The sequence below is a fragment of the Lonchura striata genome, chromosome 2 (assembly GCF_050655825.1).
Source record: "Lonchura striata isolate lonStrDom1 chromosome 2, ASM5065582v1, whole genome shotgun sequence".
Lineage (NCBI taxonomy): Eukaryota > Metazoa > Chordata > Aves > Passeriformes > Estrildidae > Lonchura > Lonchura striata.
In genome coordinates this window covers 46,707,135-46,726,378 of record NC_140704.1, presented here as the reverse complement: position 1 = coordinate 46,726,378, position 19,244 = coordinate 46,707,135, and the positions used below count along the sequence as shown (strand labels likewise).

The 19,244-nt window shown below is 35.9% G+C and overlaps 1 protein-coding gene across 1 annotated transcript in view; it reads left to right on the top strand.

The window, feature by feature from the left end:
- DPY19L1 (dpy-19 like C-mannosyltransferase 1) overlaps positions 1-17,166 on the top strand; it is a 44,639-nt gene extending 27,473 nt beyond the window's left edge. Inside the window, exons 14-23 of the mRNA XM_021553274.4 lie at positions 1,136-1,216; positions 1,975-2,076; positions 2,783-2,854; positions 4,306-4,355; positions 4,978-5,002; positions 6,591-6,710; positions 11,924-12,098; positions 12,856-12,955; positions 14,396-14,521; positions 15,579-17,166. Coding sequence (XP_021408949.3) covers positions 1,136-1,216; positions 1,975-2,076; positions 2,783-2,854; positions 4,306-4,355; positions 4,978-5,002; positions 6,591-6,710; positions 11,924-12,098; positions 12,856-12,955; positions 14,396-14,521; positions 15,579-15,735 — 1,008 coding nt within the window. The 3' untranslated portion in view covers positions 15,736-17,166. The remainder of the gene's footprint in view (positions 1-1,135; positions 1,217-1,974; positions 2,077-2,782; positions 2,855-4,305; positions 4,356-4,977; positions 5,003-6,590; positions 6,711-11,923; positions 12,099-12,855; positions 12,956-14,395; positions 14,522-15,578) is intronic.
- Positions 17,167-19,244: the final 2,078 nt, after the last annotated feature.

Here is a 19,244-nt window from a genome sequence, read left to right as displayed (position 1 = left end):
GCAGAGAAATATCAGTATTCTTATGCAAAGTTCTCTCAACACACCAATTCATTACTGAGCAGTATGAGGAGAATACTTGATGGAAAAGACAGAAGGACTTGTAGAGAAAGCAGAATTTAGTTTTTTTATTATGTAAATTCATATGTAACATTGTAAATATTGCATGTAGTCTCAGTCAATGTGTCTTACCTAAAAAAAATTAAAAACTATAATGCCTTCCCCCAAAATCTATTGACATTGAGTATGTAGATAATTATTAATGTAGATCTACCAAATAGCTGAGGTTTTTAAATACGTAATAATTCTACATCTTCTAAAATAAAGGTAAATACAGCAAAACCAGTGAAGAAAAGTAGAATGTAATTGCAGTTTTTTTAGTGTTCCTTATGGTAGCAGCAATAAGCTGTTAAGGAATAAGAAAGTTACTGTGGAAGAAAAACACTCAGAGACATTCAGTAAAGGATTAGGATATCTCCTAGGTATTTAGGTTTCTTAGCAGCCATTAAATGAGATGACTAAATGCAACCCATCATCACTTAAAAGCCCTGGTTACATTAGGGCAAAGATCAGGTTTTTGTTGCATTCTCTCTGAAAGCATCTGCTGTGAGTCCCAAATACAAGATACTGAGACAGGTTGTCCTATTCAGTTGATCCACTTTTATAAGGAATTAGCTAGATTAAAGTACACTGCCAAGAATTTAACCTTCTTGGTACAGGAATAAACTTTATACATAACTAAAAGGAGTAACTGTTTGTTTATATTTCCATCAACTTCTAACCTCAGATCATCTTGAGACAGTGCTATAAATCAGTAAATTCCTCCAAAGATTTGAATTACCAGGCTAGCACAACATGATAATATAGAACAGCTCTTGTCCAAAAAGAACTGATAGGCACAAAACAGATGGAATAGACAATGAGGCTGCTCCTGTTTAAAGATAACTTTTCTACCCCCTCTGCTGCAATGTTGTATGCAGTGGTACAGCTGTAGTGTAAATCGGTGCAAAATTATTTCAGCTTATTATTTCAACATAGCAGAGTTTATAAGTTGTAGCTAAATTTAAGAAGCCTTTTAAAAAAGAAAAAATTTGTAGACGATAAAGACATCCATTTCATTCTAAATATATTTTTCAAGGTCATTGAAGGATTTGCCTGGTTATTTGGGACAGTCACCTTGAAATACCTGACTTCTCTTGTGTTTGGAATAGCTGATGATGTAAGTTCTTTTATCAGAGTATCTGGTTGGTATCTTTCAAAAATTTTGTTATTCCTGACATTTGATTTTGACGTCTTACTGATATACTTTCCTGAATTTCCAGAATTTGTTTTCAGAACTGCGAGAGAGATTGTATGTTTGCTTTTTCTTTCATTATGTATTATCACTTTGAGATGTTATTACCAAAATTTACGAAAACATAAGTATCTTTACTTTTGTATGTGAATGCTCTATGTGTTTGTTTTTAAATGTAGATTTATAGGGCTTTGTTTGTCTTGGGTATCGTCTACGTGCACCTTTATTTACTTAGTTTGTCAATTCACTCTTTTCCTAAATTAATTTTCAGGACAGTTTTGAAATGCTTCTAGTAACAGGTACAGCCTTTGCTGTATTTCAGCCCCTTTATTCTATTGTTAAAAACCTGTCAGCAGATGTGTATCAAGGGGTAAAAGATAGCAAGGTCCAGTCTTAAAATATGACTATGCAAAACTATACTCTTGTTGAATACAATCACTTTTTTTTGCTGTTTTCTGCTTTTTATTTAACACCATACAATCTGTGTTAGACCCAAAGATGTTATTTAATATACTGGAAGTAGAATTTTGGTGCTCTTCTAACAATATTATAAGTGATATAAACTTCAGTTCTAATTAAAAATATTTCTCAATACAATAAAATTTCTCATATTTATACTACTTTGCTGTGGAAAACAGGACAGTTTTTGCTTACGACAGTTTGGTATTTCTTTCTTTTACCAGGCTCATATAGGAAATATATTGAAATCTAAATTTATTGGCTACAAAGATTTTGATACGTTAATGTATACCTGCGCTGCTGAGTTTGACTTCATGGAAAAAGAGGTAATTTTGTCAAAATATGTAATTTTGGAAGAGGGAACTTCTTTCTTTAGCTTTATTTGTAACTCAAACATTTGAGAACCACATCTCTTACAGCCATCCTAAGTTCAAATACATACTTGAAAAGAGAAATTGATGAACTAAAGCTAGATTTAATTTGGCTTATTGCATTTAAGTGAACTTTAACCAAAACAGTGTTTTGATTTTAGATCTAAGAAATATGCTTGCTTGAATGAAAGAAATGAAAAAAAGAAGAAAAGAATAAATGAAAGATTACAGTTCTGCAAACAAGATTTTATGGGGCTCTCAGTACCTGGTTTTTAGTATATGGAAAATGTACTGAGAGCTGCAAGGACCTTATATAGTAGGCTTAGACTAGAACAGCAATGAAGCTTCATAATGTGGCATTAATAGACTTCTTTTAACATATCAGTGCCTAGGTATGCATTTAGAGTGTTTACAGATTAGTCAACCTATAGTACTCAAATTCAGATGAGATAGATTAAATTTCTCATCTTTGGATGGCTTGCCAAAGAACTGGAAATAATTTACTGATGACTCTAGTATTAGGGCTTTAGTATGATTCCTGGGTGGAATTTACATTTACATTTTACTCTAGAAAGATCTCCTTATATTAATTTCTTCAAAATGGCGATTGAAATAATTACAGATAAAGGAAAGCAATTAATTAACTTAATTTCCATTTTAGACTCCAGTAAGATACACAAGGACTCTGCTATTACCAGTCGTTCTGGTGGTTTTTGGGGTAATCATCAAAAGGGTAAGTGATTGATTTACTGAGTCACCTTTACCTTGAACTTACATTTCAGTTTTTTTGTTTTTAAGGGATTGCTATTTATTTATTTAATTGAGATGGAAAGAAATTTATGTGGTGGGTTAACCTTTGCTGACTACCAGGTGCCTGCCAAGCCATGCTGCCATTCCCTCCCCTCAGTATGATGGGGAAGGAAGAGTAGAAAAATCTCATGGGTCAAGATAAGTACAAGGGTCTTACTCTCTGATTCACTATCATGAGCAAAACAGACTTGGATTGAGGAAGATCAAATTAATTTTTTTGTGAATTCAAAATAAAATGCCAAAAGCAAACCAAAAACTAAAACCATCTTTTCCTCATCCCCAGGCTCAGTAGGTCTCTTCCATCAGCTACAGTTGTTTTAAGAATGGGGTCGGCATAGGTCCTTTCCTTTCCATGTTTCTTCAGAAACAGACTGCTCCAGCTTGTGTCCCCCACAGCTTGCAGCTCCTGCCATAAAACCTGCTCCTTTGTGGATTCTTGTCCACAAGCTGCAGTTCCTGCCACGAGCTGTTTCCTTTGTGGGCTCTCTGTAGGTTGCAGCATCTTTCAAGGCATGTGCACCTGTTCTGGCATGGGGTCCTGCACAGGTCTCAGGTGAATTTCTGTCTGTTCCACCATAATCCTACATGGGCTTCCAGGGAAAAAAAAAAACAAAACAAAAACCAACTTATATCACCGTGGTGTTTCCCAAAAGCTACAATCTCATGGAGCACCTCCTCCCACTACTTCACTGACCTCGGTGACTTGAGGGTTATTTCACTCCCAGTTTTCTTACTGCTCTTTCTTAAACATGCTGCAGAGTTATCTTTTTGTAAACATATTATCAATAGGGGCCCCACTAGTGTTGCTGATGAGTTCAGCTTTGGCCAATGGTAGATCTGGTTTGAAGCTGTCTGGAACTGTCTCTCTCTGACATGGTGGAAGCCCCATGTCTCTTCCCACAGAAGCCACCCTGCTGCAATGCTCCCCCTGCTGAAACCTTGACATGTAATACAGTCAGAAAAAACACAGGTTTTCAAAAACATGTATTTAAAATTCTGTATTCTCTTTACAAAGATTTTTGCAAAGGTCCAGCCCTGAGTCAGTGATAAAAATTGATTTGAAAAGAAATTTCTGTTATTTAGCTGATGAATACTAAAACTGGAGTTTATAACTGTTTTTGTAAATTTGATTATGTATCGTTTGTGTAAAAACAACTTACAGTTTGCACAGGAACAGATGGGATAACTGCTAACTGCCTGACTAATTAAAAATCCTCTAAAAGAAGTTTTAGCTAAAACATTGCATGTCTTTTATCTTAGCATTATCTCAAAAAGAGATTACCCAGGTGTAGTTTAATTTAGGAAATGTTGAAAATGCTTCAAAATGCTTTTTAAAGTATGTTCATACTTTTTGTTGTTTCTTGTTTTCTTCAGGCAATTAAATACATTCTGTGGTCCTTATCTCACACAGGCCGATATGAGAAGTAAGTATTGTCTCCTCTTTTAATGTAAAACTGAATTTTGTGCTGGAAGTTCATTTGATTTGCTATATGCTACAAAATTCAGAATTTTACAATATGTAAGTCCTTTTTGAAAGGTTAGTTATGTGCAGTTCAGTAACTGAATGGATGTATTACAAATTGTATGTTTATATTATAAGTAAAACTAAGGTTATCTGCTCAACTTGTTTTAGACATCTTAACCCATTTATGCCTAGATTTTATATCTAATGATTTACTGTTCTGCTCTGTTCCTAAAGCAGTATTTATGTGCCTTTTTTTTTCTTTTTTTACTATAAATAGTGAATGCAAATTTTTTTTTTCCCCATTATTTTATTCCAGGTTATAAAGGTACCTGAGTTTCATTTCATGGAAATAATTTTAAGAATCAATACTCAAGATTTCGAAATAGATACAAGGATTGAGGAAGATAGTTACAATTGGCCATTTATTTCAAAACTTGCATAGAGGGGAAAAAATCTGACACTTGATTCACGCTTACTGGATTAGTTGCATTGTCTAATGCCATTAGAAATTATTTTAAAATAAAACCATTTGTTCTGTAGTACATAAATAATGATGGGTTTTGGGTTGTTATTTTTTTCAGAGAGGAACGTTTTAACCATGGTGAGGTAAGATTCTTTTTCTACACAATTTTATTCCTTTGTTAATGGAAATACTCAGTATTGAAATGGAGGTTGCAATGGGCTGATGCTCATACATGTGGATTATTTGAAGTTAAGTATTTGCATTGTTATTTCCCTAATCTGAATTTGGGCCTGGCATGTCACCAGGATAATTCGGAAATGTTGAATAAAGGAATATACTGGGTAATGGGGGTTTGTACGAGAGAGGAATCTTGTACTTTTACTGTAGCTGTTCCAAAAGACATTGAAATTAGGTTGGATTTCCCATTTTCTACATGGAGACTGAGAAGGAGATTGGTTCCTTTGCTGGGGTTTCACATGATGTATAATGTTCAAATTCTGTTTTGAGATATGCCATAATGAATGTTGTAGTGCACATGGTTTTCAGTAAAATGGTGCAAAGCAACGTGGTGTGTCCCCCTCTGGAGCCCTCGGAACAGGAAGAGCATGGACCTGTTAGTGCAGGTCCAGAGGAGGTCTGGAAAAACAGAGGGATAGAATGCCTCTGCTATGAAGACAGGCTGAGAGTGTTGGGGTTGTTCAGCCTGGAGAAGAGAAGGCTGCAGGGAGACTTTAATGGGGACTTAAAAGAAAGACAAGGACAAATTTTTAGCAAGGCCTGGTCCAATAGGACAAGGGATAATGACTTAGTACTGGAATCGGGCAGATTTAGGCAAGCTATAGGAAAGAAATCTTAATATAATGAGAGTGGTGAAGCACTGAGATCAGGTGGCCCAGAGAGTTGGTAGATGTCTGTCATGGTTTAACTCCAAGTTGCCTTAGAGGAGGTTTAGATTAGATATGAGGAAAAATACCCAGAAGTATTGTCAAGGAGTGGGATAGGCTGCCCAGGGAAGGAGTTTAGTCACCATCCCTAAGGCTTTTAAGTACGTGTAGATGTGGCATTGAGGTCATGGTTTAGCAGTGGACTTGGCAGTGTCAGATTAATGAGTGGACTTGACCTTAGAGGTCATTTCAAACGTAAATGATTCTATGATAATCAATCAGATAAAAGCACTGATTGCAAAAATGCCTCTGATTTAGCACAGCACTTTGGCAAGTAACATAGATTAATGTTAGGAGTAATGAGTGCCATATCTGATACTTTTTAGAATACTAAAGCAAGATGCCTCTGATTGTATCATTATCAAGGCTGATCGTATTTGCTTCTCTTATTCCATACTTGTGTATTTTGGGCACTAAAAACCAGGATCTCTTAACTGCTATAAAGAGGTTATACAAGAATTTTTACATATCCTGTTGTTGCCTAAGTTAAGCCTGTTAATGTCTAAGGATTTTTTAAATAGCTAGCTGTTTCTCTAGCTCCATTTTCTTTTATTAATGTTTCTCCTTCTTGTTATTCCATTTATTAGCATACTACATGCACTTTAGATAAAAAATAACAGAAAGTCATTATCACCATCTGAAATATTAATATCTTTACTTTGACTTGGACTCTTTCAGACAAGCTCATCATTTAAGCTATACTGAAAATGAAGTTGTGTGTTTAAGGCAGAAATGAAAAGTATGCAAATATGCTTCTGTGTCTTGTGGTTTCTTTTTTTCTTTTCAGCTGGTATTCCATGCGTTGCAACTGTTGGCATACAGTGTCCTAGCGATTTTAATAATGAGACTAAAGCTGTTTTTAACGCCACATCTGTGTATTATGGCTTCCTTGGTGTGTTCAAAACAGGTAAGTTTTTGTCCTGTAGCTGTCTTCATATTTAGAGTATTACACAGATATTTGTCCTAAAGCAGATTTCTCTGTGTGTAATTGCTGTATCTGAAGGTACCAGATAAAAATAAACCAGATTATATTGCCTGTCAAAAATGGTTCCGTTCTCCCCTCTTCCCAAATAAAGCAAAAGTCTTGCTTTATGCAGCTTGTCCAACTGCATTATTATACAAGTTAACATGCTGTGTATCAAGCTTGTGCACAGGGAGAGGTATCTTAGATTTTACTGTGTTTGCACACCTCTATGCCTCTGCAAGTTTTTATTGACTATTAATTTTATCCAGTGTTTGTTTACACTGTGTTTTCACAGCTCTTCAGAGCTTATTGCCTTGCATATTTCTTGTCTATTAATTCTTTGCAGAAGTCTCATTTGAAGTCTTGCATGTTAAAAACTTTTCAGTCATAAAAATCAAAACTCATATGCCTAACTCAGACTTAATCATTCTACTTTGAATAATCTGTAACATCAAATGTTACTAGATGTCCTCCAGATAGAAAAGGTCTTAGAACAGACTTTCCACGTTTCATTATCTATGTTTCTGAGAAGTGAACGTGATTAAATCTCTATTTAGATAGCTATTTTAGAAGCTTTGAACATGCAGCAAAAGTAGGGTAAGTAGTCCTTTGTCTGGGAAGCAGGCAGGAAGGTAGACTGAAAAGTGTCTGAGCAGCTGGGTCCAGAGATCAGTGGTGCCAAGTCTGATTGAAGGCCAGTAACCTGAGGGGCCAGTGCTGGCTCCAAGACTGTTCAGTGTCTTTGTTAATGGACTGAATGGTGGGGCAGAGTGTACCCTCAGCAAGTTTGCGGATGGTACAAAACTGGGGGGAATGGCAGGGTCTTGCACATGGTGCCCAGTGACAGCACCAGAGGTGATGGGCACGTGCTGAAATGCAAGGAGCTCCCTCTGAACATGGGGAAGCTTTTTCACTGGAGGGGTGGAAAGCATTGGCATGATTGCCCATGGATGTGGTGGGGTGTCCATCCTTGGAGGTATTCAGAAGCTGTCTGGACATTGACCAGGGACACTTGGCTCTGGGTGACCATGCTCAAACCAGCCTTCAGAGGTTGCTGTCACCCTGCACAGCACTGTGGTTTTGTAAAAAGTCTAAAGGAGAATTAGGGTGCTATGGTGAAGGCAGTTCCTGTCTGTAGAACAGCTGATACCCATGTCAAACAACTAGAAGATGAGCGAATGAGACAGATTTATGCAGAGAAGAGAAAGTTATCTGATGTTAGGCCAGCTGAAGAAATAATTGCTTTCCAGAAAAATGAACTGCTTCCTAAATGATCTTTAGAAAAGGGTAGTTCTTTATAACACTGGACAGATTACACAGTATTGGTCTGCGTAAATGTGCTCATCCCTTTCTTGATGCCTGATGTACTTGGCATAGGTGAAAGTGCCGAGTGTTTGCCAACATCAAATTAATCTCTACAGTTAAAATACAAAATGCTAAGAAATTATCGAAACCCCTTTCTTTAGCCACCTTGTAATTGAGTATTTGGGCTTAGGAATTTCCTCTACATGGTTGCTATTCTATTGTTCAGTTTTGCAGCTCTTAGTTGTTCTTCAAATGCTGGCATCCTCTTAGGTGGTCTGGTTGTTCATGCAATAGCAGTTTGCACTGGTTATTTTTCTAAGTGAATTTTCATAAGGTGTTTCTGAGCAATTTGTAATGAAGCTGCTTTTAAAAAGCCAGAAAAACAAAATGAAAAAATATGTTCTTTTAACATGCAATTTCTAGATAACAATTATGATTTACATTAAAGCTGCCAAAGTTGATTTGGTCTTAGTTATTTTTTTAACTGTGTATTTCTTGATGGGCTTTTCTGCCCTGTTGGTTTTGGTGGTGGTATTTGTAGTAGAATTTTGTAGCAAAGTTCAGAACTAAAAATATTTATATATTTTGTGCCACTGTAAAGTCTGTTCTGATTTTTTTTACCTGCATGGTGACTTTTTTTTTAAGCACCTGAGTGTGATAGCATTTCAGTAATTTTTCCTGGATTGTTGTGGGTGTTTAGTACTGCAGCTGAGGTCATCAGGCCACTTAGGGAATGCTAGTGCTTTTCGTAATTGTTGCATGTTGGATCTTAGAGGATCCCACGTGTCATAAGTGTGTAAATATTGGAAGGGAGGACAGTATTTTGTCAATATTTTTTTATCCGCTGCTTCCAACTGCATTTTGGCCCTTTGATTGTTCTGCTGTTTCCTATTGTAGAGTGAGGGTAAGCTTCTCAGGAAGCTGCAATTGCAGATGATAACCTCTTCTGGGAGCTGCCCCTGTTGGTTGGATCAGGTGACGGGTCCAGTGAGTTTCCCTTCCTTCATTGCAGGATCATGGAGGCACAGTTAGTTGGCTTGAAAGAAACAGATCATGAGTGCTAGGGAAGGGCTTTAGATTGCTGCAGGTCAGACATTTATTTCGTGCAGAAAGGGATAAATGACGAGCAGTGCTACATGATACAACCTGGGAATATCCTGGCCCTGGTTTGAGCCTGAGGAGAAGCGTTCAAAGAAGTGAATCTAACTTTAAGTGAACAGCATAATGGAAAATCGAATAGATTTCCTTGTCCTTTTATTAGTGAAGGTTGTTTTACCTGTTCAGCTGTTCCCCAGGTTGGTGTTGATTGATACCCATAGAAGGCAAGCTGGATTTTTTTTACTGGTCTGACAGATGTGTGCTTGCTTTAGTAGAGAGAGGCTGATAATCTTCCAAGCAATACAGGACTGGCTTCAGCATGGTAGGCAGACACTGGCCCATAAGGCCGATCACTTCTAAGACTTAAGCAAACAATAAGAAAACTTTGTTTGTTGTTCTTGTTTTGGTTGGTTTGCTTGTTTTTGTAGGACCAGGAGAATATCAAGTGGTTTTTAATGAACTTTTTCTATCCTACTGGCAGCTGAGGAGAAGTAAAAAAACTTGGGGCTGAAAAATCTGATTGTATGTGCAATACTGATCCAGAATTTCTTGGATGGAGGAAGATGTGACTTGTGATAAAATGATTGATTAACACTCAGTACACTTTATCATTGGATAAAGTTTTAGGTGTTTGAACATAAGTTAATAAGTAATAATTTGGTTTTACAGATGCAAGAAAAAATTAAGCAAATTTAAGATAGGCAGTTATTGTAATTGAGGTCAGCGCTATCCTTCCATCTAGCAGATCATGAAAGCTTCTCTGCAGTGGTATATTAGTACATCTAATTTGTTTTGAGGCTAAAAATTACTTTGCACATAGAAAAATAAAAAATTCTATGTTGTGTTCTTTTCAGCCCATTGCATGAATCCCTACACTTTCATTTTTCCCTTACCAGCAGCTTGTGGCAGCTAATGGACAATAAAAATGATAATGTTCTTTTTCTAATAAAGAATATTTTCATTGTCTGGAATGCTTTCTGATGAAAAGAAGTTACTTAATGTTGATTTTCATTGGAGAGTAATTCAATTCATAACACATTTTCAATAAAAGATTTTTAATTAAATAAAAATATAAAGTAACTACATATTTGCAAAGGGAAAAAACTCCCTTCTTCTATACAGCTGCATTTAAAGTATGAGGAACCTGTGATTAGAACCTTTAATTCTCATAGGTTGAACGAAGAGGAGTCATTAAATCATGGATCAGTTCAGTTTTGTCATTTAATTTACTGTTTGTGCTTCAAATTAGGTCCAGATCTGCTGTTGTTACTGTTCAGACTTTTGACATCCTCTTTCTGTTAGGGGAAATGATACTATCCTGAGTGGAAATTAAAATGAAATAGCTGGAGAAAGACAACCCAAAACCTTGAATTCATAAGAAAAAAACCACATAAGGAACAGCATCCGATGAAAGAAACACTTTTTTTTATATTGCATATATATTCAATCATTCTGGGCTCCTTGTGTAAACAAAATAGTGCTAAATTCAGAGACTTTGAACATCAATGAGGCTTTATAAAAGCATGCCAGTAATGTAATTTTCTTTGATTTTAAATGCTGTGGAACTGTCAAAGTTCTAGCATGTCAATGAAGTGACATTTTTGGAGCTGTTGGTGAAAAGGTTTGCTCATGTAGAGCAGCCTGCAAATGAATTCATTTCACGTCATCCTTCCAGATCCACACAGTGGTCAGACCTGTTTGGGATATTAACTTTCCCTGGATAATATTGCTGTTCTTCTCAGAGTGTTTAGTGAGTCTTTAGGGATGAGAGTAGAGGATACTGTATTTTTGGAGAGGTGGCTGGAGAATTTTAATAATCTGAGGTAGTTTGTGGTTAGTTTATAAGAAGGATAACAAACACTACCTAATTGGTGTAGTCAGCCTTGTGGGAGCTTCTACTGAGAGACTTTCTTTTATCGATTCATGCTTTAATTTAAAAAACCCCAGGTAACAGTACTATGAATGAAATGTATTTATTTAGCATGAGTTTGATATTTTTGATGTGTGGAGCCTTATAATTGGGAAAAAATGTAGTTTATACTTTCTTATTTAAGGTTTAGTTCAAATATGGGTGTAGTAAAGTGTTACTGCTGAAACTAAGCTTCAACACAGCAAATTTAGTACTACTTTTTTAGTTACCCATTTTCATGTATTTATGAATATTTGCTTAGAGCCTCCAGCAAATAGATTTTAGGAAACAATGCAAGCCCCAATTCAAGAAAGGAAAGAGTGGATTGTAAAGCAGCATTAAGCTTACTATCCTCAAAGTCTGTCTTTCTAATAAGTTTCAAAAGTTTGCAGTACAATCTCTAATCTGTATACTACAGATAAAAACTCTAAATGGAAACAGGAGATAAAATACTGTAAAAGTCCAGTTAGCTTTATTAAATCATCTTTAGTTGCAGATTTTGACATTTGAGATTTGACATACAACTTTAAAAGTTTACATTAACATCATTTTTTAAAATTCTTATATTTATTTAGAATTGCAAATGAAATGTGCAATATTTGTTAAACATGAGTAATTCTTAGGAATTATATTCTGAAATACAGTATGTATTATATATAATATTATGTTCTGAACTATATTATAATAATACGAATTATAATCTGAAGTTCAGTGGAGAAAAAATAGCAGAGATGTTTCGTAGTGCAATATATGTTAAGTTGCTAATATAGAAATAAAAATGAGTTGTTCTGCATACAGCATTACAGAATTGTTGTCTAGGAATTAATTGATTCTTGCATTTCAGTTGTTTGGATGGCTCTTCTATAAAGTCCAGCCCAAAACACTGGTCTTTGCTATTTTAGCATTGATGACAATAGAGGGATCTGCAAATCTTCGAACTCAGTGGAACATCATGGGAGAATTTAGCAATTTGCCACAGGAAGAACTTCTAGAGTGGATACAAGTCAATACCAGGCAAGGTAAACTATTTCATAATGTAGGATGTCTCCATTTATTGTGAGGTTGAGCCATGGAATCTGTCACAAATGACTGCAGAGGTAACATCTGCTACTATCTGTTGCTCTGGCCAGTGCACTTGTTCACATAAAAGCTGTGGGAAAAAAGCACCAAAAGCTGTTTTTGTTAGACTCCTGGCTACTGATCTGGAGGTTCTAACCACTGGTGGATTATTTTCAACAAAAGTGTCTTTGCCAAGTCAAATTAAAATAGGTTTTTACTTAAATAAGTATGTGGGTCCTGTATGTGAGTACATGATAAGCCTTTTGCTAGAAGAGAACTAAAAATAAGCATGTGCGTTGTGGATGCACCCCTCCTTTTCCTAAAATCTGTCAGGAAACTGGTTGGAAACAAGGTAGTTGCTTACTAGAGAGAATATATGTTAAAGCCATAGTGGACTGAGATTTTACTGCCCGTTTAACACTGATGAAAGAGTTGTTAAAATGCGTATGTTACTCTACCCATTTGAAAAAAATAAGATGTATTAATTAAATCTCCATTCTTGGATGCTGAGTTATCTAATTGCTTGTATTGAGTTCAAGGTTACAAAAAATCCAAACTAAAGCTCTGATTTTGTGCATTTCCCGTTGATGTTACATACAGCCTTTTAAAAAGGAGTACCCTACCCTTGTCACGGTTTTTCTACAGGATTACTGGTCAGATTGCTTCTCTAATTGCTTGAGTCCTCATTTTAAAAATGCCTTTGACTGTGTATTTCAGATGCAGTTTTTGCAGGAGCAATGCCTACAATGGCAAGTGTTAAATTGTCTACACTTCGTCCTATTGTAAATCATCCTCATTATGAAGATGCAGGATTAAGGTAAATTTTGCAGTTGAGGTTTTATTTATGTCTGCTATTGATTCTTGTTATGTCTGTAGTACACAGTAGGAATGGCATTGTGTTATGTTGTAAAATTTGTTAAAATCTCATAGAACTGGATTTGTTATTTCAGTCAGATTGAAAACACATTATTTCTTGAGCATTTATGTTCCTCAGAAAGGATACACTCTGGAGACAGATATGGCTTCAAACTTACATACAGGACAATCAGAATTAAGTTAAGGAATTGGATTTCATCGGTACACTTATAGCCTTTCTTCATTCTAGTTTCTCCTGACATTGTAGAGAGATAGAGGTTTTTTTCCAAGATAGCTAGTATATTTATTTCTATTAGCTTTCTATGATGGGCTGTCATTTTTTAATGATAATTGGTTAATTATTGAAGCTGAAATTTTGTAGTGGAATTACTAAGATTTGTACTCTTGTTTTCAAAATCATGATTTTTCCCTAAATTGAAATTGATTTATCTGAAAAGGTCATGAATTTATTTTACTAAATTTAATAATGTAGCATCATTTTTTGTTAATTTGGTGAAACTGCTTAAAAGAAATCCAACACAACAAAAATGCAGCAAGACAGAGAGGGATAAAAGAGAAAGGACAGGGATTTATTTTACATGCCTTATGTCCTTATGCTCTCTGCTTAGCATTAACCGGTTTAAAATTTTGGTCAGCCCTGAATTGGTCAGACAGTGGGACTTGGATGATCATGTAGGTCCCTTTCAACTGAAATGTTCTGTCCTAGTTACAAAATCATGGGACAAGGTGTGTTTGGGAAAAATAAGGTATAGGCAATACCTGTATTAAGTGTCAGAAAATAGATGGGCTTTAACAGAGGAGGGTATTACTGGATGTGATATGGACTGGAGGGACCTTAAAGGTCTTCTAGTTCCAAAACAGGCTCGTGGTGTCCCAGGGCTGATTTTGCTTGATGACTGCAGGTGGACTCCAGGTTTTGTGCTCTGCATTTCAAAATGTCCCAGCAAGGGCGGTGTGACCATAGTGACACATAGTGACAGGGATCTTTAGTGGGGAGACTCAGCAGAGGATTGATTGTTCCTGATCACCCCAGTCCAAGCAAGGTCGTTTCTAGCCTTGAGTAATTACATGCTTTGACATTGCTTTGACATCAATCATGGTTGCATTGCTTTGACATTTTACACTTCCAGTTCACAGTAACCATGGATCTCGTTACACAGTTGTCTCCTGCTACAGAAAAACCAAAGGGCTGTCTGCTGTGTTCCTGGAATCATTATATTTCTGGAGATGTAATCATACCTAAGCAAATGGCACTATTAATGTAAACTTTGCTTCAGCATAGTTACTTTGTGAAATAAAAACGCCTTCCTCTCCAGTCTAAGGTTAAAGCTTCCATTTTTATGCTCTATTGCAACTAACACCTAGATTTTTCTTTTTGAAGGGCCAGAACTAAAGTAGTGTATTCCATGTACAGTCGAAAACCTGCAAGTCAAGTAAAAAGAGATTTGATGAAACTAGGAGTAAATTACTACATCCTTGAAGAGTCACTGTGTGTAAGCAGAAAAAAGTAAGTAATCTCCTTCCTTCTCACAAGAATAATGCACTCCTCAAATATGTAGTCTAAGATTCATATAAAGTTTTGGATTGTTGATTGGTGCTTTATTTATTAAAAGTGTCCAAGATAGATTTTTGTCCAGCATCTGTAGATAGTAACTGATCTAATTGACTTTACCCTCATTAGCAGCCCTGTGTTCTTAGTGTGAACCTGGAAAGCTGTGTTATATGTGTTTTAAACTTCACTGTAAAACACAGAAGGAAAGAAGTCATTACAAAGGAAATAAGCAGTTATTCTCTGATGGCAAGAACAGATGTGTGTGTATAATGTAAGCCTAGTATGAATAAAAAAGGTGCAGAGTAAAAGACAGTTGGAGCACCAAAATGTTATGACCACTAATAGTTGCTAAAAATTTTGTCACATTTAAGATGTTCTTCAGAAAGAGCTATGCTTTTACTTCCCCCCTCACCCCCCCTTGGTTTCTCTTTCTGGCCACCAGAGCACAATTAGTTTGGATTTTTGATTTTATTTTCATTTAGAATCAAATTGAATTTATCTGTTCAATTTCTTTTCTATTATCTTTCGTAAAATTAGAATATTCTCAGTTATTGTGACTTTGAAAGGTGGTTGTACAGGGAATTGATGTTGTCTGTGATCTTTTATAAAAACAAAAAAATTACTACTTTTTTAAGGTGTTTTACTTCCTGAATTTTCTTTAGAAATGTTAGCAATATGTATGCCACTCTCCATTTTATAGGAAGATTTAAGGGTCCCTGGTAATGTATAATGTGTTGCATAATTTGTTTTGTTTGATGTACTTCCTCCTCCAAATGAATTCTTTATCAATTACATAACCACAAAAGCCAGATGTATTTTACACATTCTCAATACCATTTTAAAATTACTGCTATATTTATTGATCTTGTAATCTGGTAATTTTTCTAGTATAAACACAAACTTAAAAAAATACAGATGGCACATACAAGTATTCATGGGGCACTATGAAGCAAGCTTCATGGATTTTTTTATGGCATTTCTTAATTTCTCTTTTCATATTCCTATTTTTTAGGCCTGGCTGCAGTATGCCTGAAATTTGGGATGTCGAAGATCCTGCTAATAGAGGAAAAATTCCTTTATGTACCCTTATGAGCAAGGATTCCAGGCCATATTTCATCACAGTATTTGAAAATAGTAATTACAGAGTCTTGAAGATTCCAAAGGAATAACATTTCAATGCAATGAAGCATCAGTCTTTCAAATCTTTAAACTAGTAACTGTAAGAATTCTAAATCAGAAATACCTTTTTTACTAGACTTAAAATGGAAAAATTTTATTTTATTATTTACCATTTTAAGTGAATTCTGATTATAGAAATATCTTAAACCTAACAGTTTGGATTTCTATTTCAGGGTCAGTCCCTTGAGATTTGCTATGCAAATGATTATATGTTTGCACATTTTATTTAACACTGATCCAAAAAGAGCTAAAAGTAGCTATGGAAAAGTTCGTAGGTGGACTTGAAACTTCATTTTTTTGGTGCATGTTATTGGAATCCTATTGATATTAAAAAAAGAAGACTAATAAGGGTAATATTTGCAGTAAGCAATAGTTTAGCTTCTCAGTGTCCAAGGGTTTTTAGCATTCTTATGCATTCAGAATAAGCTGGCATAATATACATGAAATTTTTAAGGGAAAATGCTTTATTCAGGAAAAATCTGTCATAGCCTTAGAAAGATACTAAAATAAATCCTTCACTGCCTTAACTAGACCTTCAGCGCCTAACTTGATAAGAAATTACTTTCAAAATTTAATGCCCTTTTTCCTTTCCCTATATATTAGATCCTGCCTGGACTTTTTCATTAGCATTAAAGGAAAATGAAATTTATCCCAGTTGTGCTATGGGTGTAGTCAGTTTTGTGGGTATAATTGCTCCAGCATTATTAGACTGATTCTGCTGTTTTTCTGTCATCTTGATGTCACACCAGTATTATAATTAGATAATAGAGAGCTCACTTTTCGAGATACCCAGTCTGAGGACACCCTTTAGTCATTTAACTGACTTGGTAGAATTTTTGTATGTTTATTGCCATTGGGAGCTATCACAGTAATTGTGATTCTACAGCATCATAAGAGTGCTAAGGTCTGATGTTTCGCCGTGTGTCTTTCATGGTTTGGATTTGTTTCAACTAGGTTTTCTTGTTCACATCAGTCTGTTGGTATGACTGGTTTTTTTAGCCCTAATAACATCTGGTGATCCTGGATGTTATAGGGACACCATCCATCACGCCTGTAACAGTGTCAATTAAATGGGAACCTGTGATAAAGTAGTAGTATAACAACTGATCAGTATTCTAAAATGTCTTATTTTTTTATAATCTGTTTTATTGAGAGGGTGAGGGAGAATGGCTGAAAATGCGTTAGCTTTTTAACTTTTACAGAGTAGATTTTGGAAAAATTTCTATAAGGAAACTCACAAAAAAAGGGCTTTTGGGAAGTCACTTTTTAAAATGTTAATTGAATTCAAGGAAGCAGGAAAAAGTCTTTATATAAACATTGTGACTAGTGTTTCGGCACAAAAAGGTACTGTATTTTTATGAAGTTTATGCCAACTGTTGACATGTACTTACGTGGTTAAATAAAAAAGAGAAAGATGGAAATTGTGCTCATGTTTCTGGTAGGTGTTACACTTCTCTTATGTCTGTTAAACTGAAGTTTAACACAGTTACCACAGCGGATACAACTGAAGCTGAACTTTCAACTAAAAAAATGCACAGAAGGCTGCTGATGATTAAACCAAAATCACACACCTCTTTCTGGCTTCCTTTTTATTCAAAATATCAGTGCAGAAATATGTGAAAAGACTGGTGGAATGAGGAAATATTTGAAAGTTAAAGTTCAAAGATGTGCTTTAGTAAAAATGTTCATCATTTGTTGAGGAGGTGACTGTTACTCAGTACATGGCCAGACACTGCAAATTCTCATCTCCAGGGATATTATGCTGATCCTCTCTTTAAACTGCTCTGAAACCCAAATAATTATTTTCATCTGTTTGATATTAATGTGATAAAATATAGTAATGAAAAAATATGGAGTAAAAAATGCAACATTTGATTGGGATTAAGAAATCTGTGAATTCTTGAATCATGTGTCTTATGTTTTGAATTTCCTGTCATCTCGGTAATTTGCTCTCCATTTCAAAGGAAAGAATTTTTATTTAATCAACACAACATTTAACACATAGGAGCACCATGTTAACATTATGCTTTTTGCTGCAACCTCAGCCAGAAAGCACAAGTTGGAGGCTTCTGAGCTCTCATTGAAGTTGCTTCTCTCCTTGCGAGATCTGAACCAATAGATGTGTAACACAAGTAAGTTTGGCTTTAAATACATGCAGGCCTTAAAGTAATTTATTCACAAAGCTGGACTACTTCCATACTTGAAGACAGTTTCCATTACATTTTAGTAATATTGGATAATTGTGCTGGTTTTGGCTGCGGGCTGTGTTTTGGCAGAGCCAAGGTGTGCTGCCACACTGGCTGGGAAGTTGGGGTTTTGTGGGAGGTGGGGAAGAGACACAGCCAGGACAGGAGACCCAAACCAAACAAAGGGACATTCCAGACCATGTGACGTTATGCTCAGTGTGTAACAAAGTGGGGAGAGGGAGGAAGAAGGGAGGGATGTTTGGAGTGATGGTGTCTGTATTCCCAAGTCACTGCTGTGGGTGGTGGGGCCCTGCTCTCCCAGAGATGGATGAGCACTTGCCTGTCCATGGGAAGCACCAAATTAATTCCTTTTTCTTTTGCTTGTGTGTCCAGTTTTTGCTTTCTCTCTTAAACTGTCTGTATCTCAGCCCATGAGTTTTCTGGTTTTTGCTCTCCTCATTCTCCCCTTGATCCTGCTGGTGGAGGAGTGAGCAAGTGCCTGTGTGGGGCTTGGCTGCTTGCTTAGGTTAAAGCAAAACTATGACAATCTGAAATGTCTGTTGGAATCTGAAATACTGCTTACTTTGCATTAAATTTCTTCAGTAAAATGGACACAGTTACAATTTTGTCTGGTAATTGTGCAAGCTTAATATTCAGTATGGAATCCAAATGAAGCACCTTCATGAAATGAAGGTGCTAAGTCCTCTTCAGTACTGTCTTGCATTTCATTCTATTCATACACCATTTTAAAAAAATGCTCTTTTGACTTCCTTTGCGGCAGTTGAAACAGTGAACTTGAATCAATCTCTTAAACGTTTATGATTAAGACATGGAGTTCCAAAGCACAGGACTCGCTCCAAGTGAAGAAAACTCCTTTACCAAAAGCAGATAAGTAAGGAAGGGTATAAACATAGGGTTGTCAGAAATCAGCGTTGTTTTTCTGCATGTCATACAGAAGTTCTAAATATGGAAGCTGGTCAGCTGTGCAGAATTTGCTTGGGTAGTGAAACCTGTCAGTGCCACAATAAGTTCTCAGCTATAGCTGTACAATATAAGCACTTTTTTCAGTACAAAATCAAAGTCAAGTGTTGTGATGAACTGTTTGTAGTGGAGCTTTAAGCTGACCCTTTCAGTTGCAACAGAGTAATAGGAGGATTTACAGGGGTAGGCAGAATCTCCTTCTCAGCAAACTGGCTTGTTCCTGGTGCCATGCAATAATTTTCTATTATTGATGTAATTCATATAATGTCTGAAAGCATCAGTTGTTTGAGTGGGTTCATCATGTAATAGTTCAACAACTTTATTACTTCCTG